The sequence below is a fragment of the Clupea harengus genome, chromosome 13 (genome assembly GCF_900700415.2).
Source record: "Clupea harengus chromosome 13, Ch_v2.0.2, whole genome shotgun sequence".
In the NCBI taxonomy this organism is placed as follows: Eukaryota; Metazoa; Chordata; class Actinopteri; order Clupeiformes; family Clupeidae; genus Clupea; species Clupea harengus.
The window spans coordinates 2,410,063-2,422,500 of NC_045164.1; the positions used below are offsets into that span (position 1 = coordinate 2,410,063).

General features: G+C 46.1%; 1 protein-coding gene across 1 annotated transcript in view; it reads left to right on the top strand.

Moving 5' to 3' along the window:
- Positions 1-12,438, top strand: part of kif16bb (kinesin family member 16Bb) — a 42,438-nt gene that overhangs the window by 11,617 nt on the left and 18,383 nt on the right. Inside the window, exons 11-15 of the mRNA XM_031579275.2 lie at positions 441-506; positions 1,290-1,349; positions 11,494-11,613; positions 11,832-11,883; positions 12,185-12,322. Coding sequence (XP_031435135.1) covers positions 441-506; positions 1,290-1,349; positions 11,494-11,613; positions 11,832-11,883; positions 12,185-12,322 — 436 coding nt within the window. The remainder of the gene's footprint in view (positions 1-440; positions 507-1,289; positions 1,350-11,493; positions 11,614-11,831; positions 11,884-12,184; positions 12,323-12,438) is intronic.

The following is a 12,438-nucleotide window of genomic DNA, read 5'->3' on the forward strand; positions in this document are numbered from 1 at the left end:
TTTCTTTAAAATGCAACAGTTCTAGTTGAAGCCCTTCTGCTCAACTACCATTGTAGCACTGCCAAATGCATATATGTCTGCGTGTGATCCAAGCAGTTTGTTTACAGTAATACCATCTGCACTGTTACAGCCAGGTGCTTGGTTTTGTATTTGTTTGTTTTCATTTCCTTTAAGGAAACATGTTTTTCTCAGCAGCAGGCATGGCTGTTTATGGTTTGCTCACAGCAATCTCTCTCACACCTATACACACACACGCACACACGCACACACACACACACACACACACACACACACAAACACACGCACACACACACGCACACACACACACGCACACACACGCACACACACACGCACACACACACACACACACACACACACACACACACACACACACACACACACACACACACACACACCCTTCATCTCCCTCCTTGCTGCAGGTGTCCCCTGTGGGCCCTAGATTGGGAGCCAGTGTGGAGGAGAAGCTTTGTCGTAACGAGGCCCGGGTGAGTGTTGCTGCCACCTCAGGTGTGCTGGTGTCAAACGCAAGTGTCAATGATGTGCCAATGGCTGCGTACACCTGTTGGGGATGTGTTAATGGGATTTTGTGAATTAGCTGAGCACACATGCATTAACAAGGTGTGTGTGTGTTATATGAGTTTGTGTGTGTGTGTGTGTGTGTGTGTGTGTGTGTGTGTGTGTGTGTGTGTGTGTGTGTGTGTGTGTGTGTGTACTAAGCCCTATTAATGTGATTTTATTAATGCCTTAAAGCCAGTCCCGCTTATTTAACTGTTAGCATGCATGGGGTCTTGCCTTTGTCTCTCCAATAGTTTTCTGTGTGTGTGTGTGTGTGTGTGTGTGTGTGTGTGTGTGTGTGTGTGTGTGTGTGTGTGTGTGTGTGTGTATGATGGGGAGAGAGAGAGTGAATGTTGAGTAATTGTTTTAGATATCCATGAACCCTGGTGTATCCCTTCCACACATGGTGACTAGACGTGATCTTGTTTAAATAAGAACTGGGCCTGTTTGCCTAGAATCACCCCTGCGTGCTGGTTTTCTTAACAAGAAAAGTAAAGGGTCCCGAACATTGTTCTCCTCTGTGTTTGGACACTCCAGATAATTTGCTGTTTCACACTTTCCTGGTCCAATTAATTTCCGGACGGCCATGGTGTTCGCTCATGGCACAGTAGACCTCTGTGTGAGAGGGAGGCTTTGCTGATACGATTTATTTCCCCTTGCGCGTTGTCTTCCCTCTTATTCTTCGCTTTGTTAATGTCTTTTCTGTTTCACAGGTTCTGCAGCTGACCCAGGAGTGGACTAATAAGTGGAAAGAAACGCAGAACATTTTAAGGGTGAGTGTCTTCTTTTTTTAAATGTATTAATGAAACCTCAGGAAATCTGGTCTTAAAATCACTCCCCTGAGCCATGCTTGTGTTTTTCATTTTTTCTTCTCTACCTCATATTCATTTTCAGGTTTTTTCCCCCCAGAATGTTTCTAACCTTTAACTTCATGCTTTTTAACACAATTTCACATACAGATCATCTGCAGACATATCAGCTTGACATCTGCTTGTCAAGTCAACAATGGATATTAGTACACACATCATTGATTAAGCGTTTGAGAGCAGTATACTCAAGCTCGTCATATGAGATGGTTGACATGACTAGGTAGCCAGTGACTTCATGTACAACTTCCATTGTTTTGTGTTAGTTTGGTTTAGTTTGGTTTAGTTGAGTGGATCTCAAACATCAGTGGCTTTTTGCCCCTGCATCCATTGTGGCCATCTCGTCACAGCTCAGGCTGACTGTACCGTTGCCCAGCCTCACCTTACAGCTCGATGGCGGCATCATTGATCTCCAGCCCCCTGCCACTAGCTGCCTACGTGTGTTCTGATGAATTAGCAAAGAGATTGCAAGGTGTTTGTATGTTCATGTGTGTCTGTATTAAGCCCCATTTATGTGATTCTGTTAATGTCTTTAAGCCAGTCGCATTCATGTAAATGCTATTATGCATAGGACCGTGCCTCTGTCCTTCAATTAGGGGAGTAATATTTACCTTTGTGGGAGTCAGTGTGTGTGTGCGTGTGTGTGTCTGTGTGTGTGTGTGTGTGTGTGTGTGTGTGTGTGTGTGTGTGTGTCTGTGTGTGTGTCTGTGTGTGAGTGTGAGTGTGAGTGTGAGTGTGAGTGTGAGTGTGAGTGTGAGTGTGAGTGTGTGTGTCTGTGTGTGTGTCTGTGTGTGTGTGTGTGTGTGTGTGTGTGTGTGTGTCTCATCGCTACTCAGGGTGTGTTGTACTGTCGCTGAGCATCACGTTACAGCTTGTTGGCGGCGCCATTGATCTTGAGCCCTGTCAAATTGGCGCTAATGAGAAAGCCTTGGCAATCTTTTCAAGAGGCCTCCACATTTGGCCTGGATGAACAAACAAATCAATGCCCCTTCCCCAGCTCCCCAGCAGTTACATATGGACCCGCTCCCAGCACACCGGCGAATGGAGAGGCCCCTAAACACAATGCAGGGAGGGAGGGAAAGGGACTGAAACATGACAAGCAGCCAATCTGAAATATGCTTTTTTATCAACAACTACTAGGGCACTCCGCCAAACGCCAATATGCCTTGCAATGTTAACGAAAGTGAAAAAGGATTCCTGGATGCACCCCTTGATTCGGATCCAGTCCAAAATGTAATGGGTTCTTCCTTCGCCCATGCAGCACCCCTCCATCAAGTTTCATATCAGTCGGCTAGGTTTGCATTATCCTACTGCCAGACAGACAGACAGACAGACATACAGACAGACATACAAACCAATGGCTACAAAAACATAACTTCCTTCACTGAGGTAAAAAGTGAATGTGTCCAGTCACATGAAGACAAAGAGTGGAGAGATATAGAGAGAGTTTGTGTGTATGCACGAGTGTGTGTATTTTGTTTTGAGTGTGTGTGTGGTGATAGTGGGTGAGAGAGTGTAAAGGGGTGTTAGGTGTTGGGATGATAATGCTGCTGGCCATGCCAGTCAAAAGCACACTCCCACACAGTCCTACTTCAAAGTGATCAGAGAGTGCATCTCTACTTCCCCATCCTACACAGGAGAGTGTCTACGTGAGCAGATCACCAGCTAGCCCACGCATACATGCACCAACATACACATATAATCACACTTACACACACACACAAGCTCTCCAACACATACACATAATCATGCTAACATACACCCCTATTTAAACACATAACCCCTCCACCTCTCCACCCCCTACCCCCCTCTCTCTCCCTCTCTCTCACACACACTCTCTCTCTCTCTCTCTCTCTCTCACTCACACACACACACACACACAAAGGGTCACAAGTGACGAAAATGAATGCCTAGCAACAGCAGAGGAAAATATCAGCCAAATTTCAGCTAAGCCTACAAGTTCTCTGCTCTTGCATTCCTGCGAACGACATTTCAAGAATTCTAATGAATCTGGATTTTGGGATGGTTTGTGAAACTGCGTGCTTGGCATTGGCAGCAGCGGAGGCCATTTGTTTGCGTGTTTTGTGTGCTGCAGTTGATGGAGGACTGTGGTGGGAGCAGCGGCCCTCCTGCTCGTGGGCAGACTGGGGGCCACCAGCAACGCAGGACTTAAGTGCCTCTGAAAAGGTTCATTGGTATGTCAGAGCGTTGGCTCTTCTCCCACCAGGGCTATTCGTTTTTTGTGTGTGTCTTTTTTGCATATAGCTCCAACAAAGTTTCTCCCTCTCCTGCTCTGTCTCTCTCTTTCTCTGAGACACACACACTCACACACACGCAAATATGTGCGCAAAAACACACAGACTCACACTGGGCACACACACACACTTTCTCTCTCTCACACACACATATACACTCTCTTTCACAGCGTGCCATGAGACCCAACAAACGCAGCAGATGGCCCAGTGCAGCCTGTGAGCTTTGGGCTCCGTCTGCTGCGGTCCAGCCAGGCAGGGCCGGGTGGGGTGGGGGGTGGGGGGGAGTGGGGTGGCAGGGCAGGGTGGGGTGGGGCGGGGAGACTCAGAAGGCCGCTGCGCTTTGACACTGATTAGCCCGCACTGAGCGCTCACCAGAGCTTAGTTCTCAACCCTCAGTACTTAGCTCCCATAAGCCCTTACTCGCCTCTGGATGAGCCAGTGCTATTCTCAGATTTCTGCATAGGCTGCCAATACAAATATATAAAGATGGAGATAGAAAGACAGAAAGTACCCAAAACATCAACAACAAGAACCAAAAATTGTTCTGAAATATCCAGGGACCAATTTGCAGTCGGTGGCTGAGACGGAGTGGCGCGTCAGCCGAATGTAATGGCAGATAATTACTTCAAATGGAGCCGTGCCGAAATCTTCTCTGCCTCCGAGTAATGAGCCTTGCTGTTTCAATCCGCTAATTCCCTTGTTTTCAAACACAAGTGTGATGCCGCGGAACACACAAGAAAGCAAGGAGATATGAGAGAGGGAGTCTTCAGAAGAGGGGACAAAAGCAATCTGTGAAGGTTCCCGTTTTTGTTCAGAGCTTCAGACAAACGTCTCCTCCTCTTGAAGCAGCGACCTAGGAGAGAGAGAGAGAGAGAGAGAGAGAGAGAGAGAGCGCTGGAGTGCTGGAGAGGGAGAGAGAAGGATCTATGAAATGAAACTTCAGAGCTACCTACTGGAGACTCTCCAGTGTGTCATTATCTCCAAACTGCTTCATGGTGGTGGCCTTCAACTAATGAGTTACAAGAAGCTCTTCTGTTAAACCTTTAACACTTATCTAAAACCTCAACCTAAGGTCAAGACAATTTTTGACGGTCAGGATGATTCTCCAAATTAGGACCACATTTTTTTCTTTCCAAATATAAGACAACTTATTAACCGCTTACTGTAAAGTGTGACCCTTCTACTTATCCATCAGGGAATGTGTGAGTTGTATGTGTCTGTCCATTCTTTTAAAGTTACATTCTTGTAAAGTTATTCTGACTTCCTGTAGGTTAACACTATCAAGGTCATGAGTTAGATTCCCAGGGACCACACGTAGTCATAAAATCTGTTCATCTGCACAAAATATAAAAGCATCTGTGAAATGAAAAGTATGAATATAATGTGATAACATGATCATAGCCGCTCCAGTATAGTTCAATTTGAAGCTTGTTGGGCTTATATACCACAATAATGAGTGCTAGCTGATGGGACTGCTCTACATTGGAGCAGGTTACATGGTTGCACAGGTGGAGAACTAAATTAAGGATCAGTACCCCTACAGAGAAGGCATTTTGCTCCATTTACTTTAGTGGGTCCTCTCAGCCATTCAACTTCATAAACAGCCAAGCAAATGGCAACCACTGTGTTCATTCAGAAATGTCATAAACAGCCATTGCTTGTGCTTCACCCCATCCACCATTAGGTGTCTCTGCAGCTCCATGGCAGCACTTAGCTGTGTCAACAGGGACCAGGACAAGGCAATAAACACGCCAAGTCGACCCGGCTTTTATATTTAATTTTCCCAGCTATTTAGATTAGAATGGCATCCAGCATCCATTAAAGGTGGTTTAATGATCCTGGAGCCCTGTGACTGTGGGGTACAAGCAAAGTAAAATCTTTAGGGGAGGGATGACAAACATCCAGTCCAGTATTAAATCTGAAGCCTCTCCTTCCCGATTCCCTGCCATAACCTTGTAAATGTGAGTCTCTTTCTGGAGCTGCAGGATTGATTGGGGGCTTTATCCTTTGGTTTTGTCAGGACTATAGATATTGTGATGTGAAGACCATCATCCAGAGTCATTTTTATCTTCACTTTTCTTGTTTTGGATTTCTTTCATCTTTCATCTGAAACACCCATCTATAGGACACGGCCTTGTACATACCCTGAGGTCGCAGTAAGGCATATGAGTGGTGTATAAGTGTCTGCTTAAGACCAGAAGGGATAAGGTCTGTGCTCAGTACTGTGTTGATCTTTGTTGTGTTTCCCCAGCCCTCGTAGCCTTTGTTTCTTGAATATTGCCCTTAAAAGATCCCTTTGCCACAGACAGTGAACCGTTCCTGTCGGACTTTGTTGGTATTTCTTTTTTTTCTTTACAGTTCTGAGGCCTCCCCTTATTGAAGATTGAACCTTTGAAAAGCTGCCAAAGGTCACAGAGGCTGCTCAGGCGTATTATATTGTAAAGACCTGGTGTTAAAAGCCAGTCAGCTGGACTGAGTGAAGGATGTCAGTGGGGTGGTGAGGGGTTGGGTTGGGTTGGGCTGGGCTGGGCTGGGAGGGTGAGGGTGAGGGTGAGGGTGAGGGTGAGGGCACACTGGGAAGGTTAATGCAAAGCACTGCTGTGCCCAGGAACTCATTACAGGGCCACCGTCGCACTTCTTAATTAAGAGATTTTGATTAGTCACATATGGCGGATTAATCTCCAAACGTTTACAACATTAATTAATATGGGAGTGTTGTAAATGTCAGATTGCGTGTTCGGAGTGTGTGTGTGTGGGGTTGGGGGGAGGGGTCCGAGAGGCTCGGCGGTGCCAGAGGCACGTGGCACATCTCCACGGGCGTGTTTTGACAAGGCCCACTGAAGTCTGAGGTAGTGCCCACCTTGTCCTAACTACCAGACCGGGTGGCACAACATGGAAAACAGGACACAAAACAGAGGGACACGTCATCCACCAGCAGCTTAAGACTGCACGACTGCACCCTGGCTATACATGTTAGCTGGCCCTGGGCCAAACAAACACTCCATAACATGGAGAAGTGTGTCAGATAATGGAGATAGTTGCTCAATTAGCGACATCAGAGCTAAATAAGCTCAACCTGTATTCCAGCTGCTGTAATTTTGGTGAAGCATGCTTGTGTTTCAGCAAAAAAAAAAAACACTACTGAGCTTCTTGCCGTGTGCTATTTGAGCTAAACCGACACGTCTCCGCACTCAGAGGGTTAACGCTGTTGACGAACTCGCTTCGCTCAAAGCGAAAGAATAAATTGACGCTTTCGGAGAGGAGCAGCAATTCTTCGGAGGGGGGGAACGTAAACAGAATCTTAATTCGGCATCTGAGGCAAATTTGGAATGCAAACGTATGCGTCGGTGGCGCCTCAGATTGGTTACAGGGCGTGCAGGAAACTGAAGATAATTAATATGAGATGGGTTCAAAAGAGCCCTCTCTCCTCCAGACAGGCGCTGCAAAAGTGAGCGAGTGAGAGTGTGTGGGCATGTTTCAACCGTACAGCATTTGAGTACATTTCCCTCTGCAGCCTGGGTGAGGGGGAGCCTTGTATTATTTGTTAATTTGAAAGTGCTTTTTTTTTTTTTACAGCTACAGGATGGTCACGATGGATAGCAGACGTGGCATCCTAACCGTAGCAGTTTACCTTCAGGTGGGCTGTGCCATTTGTTTTCATTTCAGAGCAGAGACACTGTTGCCGCCCTTGGGCCCAAACACACTGCCTCTCACTTGTGATTTTTTTTCTCTTTCTTTTTTTCCAGTGGCAGTATTTATGCAGCTTCGATCCCAAGATGAAAAGAGATTCCTCCTCGCTCTCTTTTTTAAATCCTCTTTTTCCTTTCCTTTCCTTTCTCGGTCTCTCAGATCTTTCTTTTCTCGCATAGATATTTGTGTTGTTTGTTTCTCAGTTTTTCATTGACATTAATAATCAATAACGGGATGTAGTGTACAGCAGTGCGATACAAACCCACACATAACTGCTGTCTTTCATATGTCGCACTGGAAATGCCATATGCACAGCCATTTGTTATGTGTAACTTGACAGGTGTTTTGTAAAAATGTCTTTGATCTGCATTTGTAGCCTGCACATCTGAGAGACGCTCAGGTGCTGGGCTTTGATGTCCCGATGAATAAATGCATCGCAGCTGTTCTAATTGGACTCTGTCGAACACTGACCAAATCAGAGGTGCTCATTTGCTCACAGAAGTGGGCATATCCTGTCTAAAAATCAAAGGCTTGACCCTAAGTGTGACTACCACATATGATGCCTTGGATAAATGGCACTGTGCTTGGGTCTTTCCACAGAAAACTGTTAGAGAACTCTACCCATCTTGAAGAACCAAACCCTCAGTCTCAGTTCCCAGCGTCAGGCAGGGCTAGTGTATTGAGTGTCACTGAATGCTAAAGGAGTGACTGACTGTTATTTTTCTGCTCCTCTGCTACAGAAGTCATCCACCTGCTAGACACAGAATGCTCTTAGGTTTTAGCCATGTTTCTTAGTTTTTATATATATATATATATATATAATTAATAAATAGTATATATTTTATATATTTATTTTTATTTTTTGATATTTCTTTAGCAGGGAGGGGAGGAAATCATTCACAAACAATGGTCACTAGTGCAATTATTAGAGGCATGTGTCGCTATGGTAACAAAACTGCCCAAATGTCGAAGCGAATGTGCTGACAGTAATAGCAAGTGTAATTTTGCAAAGTTAGTACAATTGGCAGTGATCTCCGAACCCATCCATTTCCAGCGCATCATGTCTAATACGCGCAGTTCACAGCGAAATGCCAAAACGCAGGGCAACTCAAAAAGCTTTGGGGAAGGCTCCAAAAAAGCCATTATGTCGGAAGGGGAAAACAATGAATCACTGGAAATGATGGCTTTTATAATGGCACTTTAAATAGGGGCCTGCATCTTGCTGTGACAGTAGTTCAGAACAAAGTTAATTATGTTTGCCACCTGCTCCCATCATTGGAGGAGAGTAAAGCTGCAGCCCAGTTCTTGATTATGTGAAGCTTCAGTGCACAGTGGAAGCTGGAAGCCTTCTTTTGGATGTCCTGCACCTCTCCAGTTTGTTCAGATCTCATCTGAAGTCTGGCGTTTCTACTCCGAGAGTGACGAAGCACATTAATCTGCCAGGCCAGTTCCCTCTTCCCTCATCTGTAATGAACTCTTTGAGGAATTCATTTAATTAAAGTGCACAGGGGCGCCCAGTCGATGGCTTTCCCTCCTCGTTAGGGGAAAGGATTTTCACCAACCTCCTCACCACGGTCAGTGGTGCTGTAATGGACACATCTTTCTTTCCTGCAGGAGAAGAAGGGAGAGGAATATACGTGAGAGAGAGAGAAAGAGCTTTAAACAAGAAGAGGGGGAGCAGGAAATCCCTTTATTAAATGCAGAGTACCACCTTTAGCGTCTCTGTTTGGTATTCAGCGTCCTGACCATTTAAGCTTAAGGAGGAAGACGAACATGGCAGTCGGTTTCCTCTGCTGCAGAGGTACTAGAAGGACACTTCCTCCAAGTACACTGTGCAGACTTGAAAGGAAGGACACTTCATCCAGGTACACTGTGCAGACTTGAAAGGAAGGACACTTCCTCCAAGTACACTGTGCAGACTTAAAAGGAAGGACACTTCATCCAGGTACACTGTGCAGACTTGAATGGAAGGACACTCAAGACCACTGTCGATTCTGAACATCTGGCATTTCTGCCTGAGTGTCATTTAGGCAGTCATACGGACTGAAAGAAGAACTCACTTTTCTGACTTGTGGTTGAATTTGTGTTTGTGTGGCCTTGATGCTACGCTGTGTTCAAGGCGTTTGAAGAGCTCCCTCACCCACCCCCAGCCTGTGTGAATAACTGTCATTACAGACTTTCCTTGATGGCATTGAGAGCACACAGACCTGTATGCTTCGCCCGTAGTTAAAGGTTGTTCCACGCTTTTATGGGCTGCAGCACTCACTGTCATTATCATCATTTCTTACAAGCTCAGCACAGAGCTGATGCCTTGTAAACTGCTGTGTTTTGGCACCTGCCTTCTGGGTCCTCTTATTCCCGCATGGCATATGTGCACGTGGAAGAGGTGTTGGCAACCAGAGGTGTACATCATGGTGGTGTGAGATGGAGAGATGAAGAAGGCAGCTTCTGTTTAGGTTGCAGAATGTGTTTGACATTGAAACACAAGAGAAGAGGTAACACAACCTAAGCACTAAAGTCAAGGTGTCAACTTGCAAATGCTCTTCAGGTTTGATAGCAAGCAGGAGTAGAGTTTGGTCAGACCAGGTTCACTTGAAGTGGGATTTTCACCACGGGGGAGTGAGGTCTCTTGAGTCCTACTGCCGCCACTGAAGCTGGGAGAGAGACCAGCCACCTGAACCACATCTTTGAAGCGTGCAGAAAAAGTCCCTTTCTGTGAAAAATCAATCGTCTCCGTCTCTTATCACCTTCCCAATGAGAGCTGTTCAAATGGCATTAAATACATATTTAACAGGTAAGCCCCGCCAGGCCGAATGGATTTTCCATGTGAACATTGATTTGGCTTTGACTTTTTAAGGTGGTGATGGGGGTGGGAGTGTGTGGCCATGATTTCCTGTAATCTGAATGTCAGCGTTATAGTACAGCATTAATCACAAGCTCAGCTGTGCAATATGGAGCCCTCAGGCTCATAGATTATTCACAGGTTGACACCGGACGCCTGCTCGTCGCCATAAATATTATTATTTATGTATTCATCTCTGAAAGGTCAAACTATGTTTTTTTTATATTTCAAATCTGTCATCTGTAACACAAATAAAGTAGTAGGTTATCACCTATAGAAAAGAAAAAGATGTCAGATATTAAGGCTGTCAGATATTACCTGTGTTAGTGATTTTTTTTAATTGGTGCATTTCTTAAGTATCTCTGGGAATCTTCCAACAAGTTCTTGAAACACTGCCTCTCACCATTTCTGTCACCAGACTCATCACACCTCCCCAGCATTCACACACACTTCACCCACTGAGCGCTCAGGATTTCATACCTGCAATAACCAGATGTGGTCACACCCCCTGATCCAAAAGAACTCCCTGGCTCTAGTTTGTCAAAGAGATTTACACCCTCTCTCTATCTCTCCCTCTTTCCCTCTGTTTTTTTCCATCTCTCTAACCCCCTCTCTCCTGCTGTTTCTCTCTAAAACTTTCTGTGATGAATGTTTAGCCCTGGTGGCTTAAGAGTCAGCGATGCATACACTCAAATGTTTTTTTTTTGTAATGCTGTGGTCAGTGCCACCAGCCATACAGTGGATTTCCACAGCAAATTCACATCTCACCCCCATCTCTAACAGGGAGATGATTTATGAGCTCTACATCAGCCGATAGCCACTCTCTCTCCCTCTCGCTTTCTCTCTCTCTTTTGTTCTCTCTCTCGTTCTCTCTTTCTCTCTCTCCGAGTCCTTTCCCTGCCACTGCAGACACGCACATGGAGACACACGGCTCTGGTGCGGCCATCACTCCGCCGTCTCTCTTGACCTTCAGGCCAGGAAGTGCATCCATAAACAATGCAGAGCTTTCTTGGCCCGCCTGTCCGCCCCGCCTGTCATGTTACACACCGGTGTGTCTGATGGCAGGTCTTTCCCTCCTCTTCGTGTGTGTGTGTGTGTGTGTGTGTGTGTGTGTGTGTGTGTGTGTGTGTGTGTGTGTGTGTGTGTGTGTGTGTGTGTGTGTGTGTGTGTGTGTGTGTGTGTGTGTGTGTGTGTGTGTGTGTGTGTGTGTGTGTGTGTGTGTGTGTGTGTGTGTGTGTGTGTGTGTGTGTGCGTGCGTGTATAGGAGGAGACAGTGGCCCTGAGGAAGGAGGGCAGTGGCGTGGTGCTGGACTCCGAACTGCCGCATCTGATTGGCATCGACGACGACCTGCTGAGCACCGGGGTCATCCTTTACCGTTTACGAGTAAGAGTGCCCGTCCGCCCCCTCTAGCTGCAGCCGGTCAGCAGGGGAAACAAACGTCGGGAAAGAAAAATAAAGAAATAAAAAGGACAAACTACCTCTTTTATGGTCTGTTGCCTCGCACCATTTTACAAGAGGCAGCAGTAAAACCACAATGATGTGGTCTACCGCTACGATGCTTAACATTGCTTACTTAAGCACTCTGTGTCGCTGCATTGCAGGAGGGCAGAACGTCTGTTGGCCGAGCGGATGCCGCAACAAAACAGGACATTGGTGAGGCTGACTGGATGTCATTGAAATTCTCATTACTTGCTTCAATCCCTTAAGTTAACAGTGACCACTCAGCTGAGAATAGGATGGTGTCCAGAACTGGGATTAGGCCTGGTACCGAGCAAATGGTCTTCAGAACAGATTCTTTTTTTTTCTTGAAGTAGTTGGGTCCACAACTTTGCAAAGAGGGTAGGAAAGAAACCCATCCCTAAAAAGTGGTACTAAAAATCTGTCTGTTTGTGTCTGTCTGTCTGTCTGTCTGTCTGTCTGTCTGTCTGTCTGTCTGTGTGTTTGTCTGTGTCAGTGTTGGACAGTGCTGGTGTGGAGAGGGAGCACTGTGTGTTTGACAGCAGAGAGGGAGCCGTCACACTGACCCCCCTCCTTGGAGCCCCCTGCTTGGTCAATGGAGCTGAGGTGACTGGACCCTGCCAGCTCACACAAGGTGAGCTCAACCAAGCTGTCCATCTAACTATATCTGTGATGGCTATAGAAAGACTCCACCATCGCTCTGATGGTAGTAGGCAGTGACTTGTGCACATAGATCATAGTCACTCCATG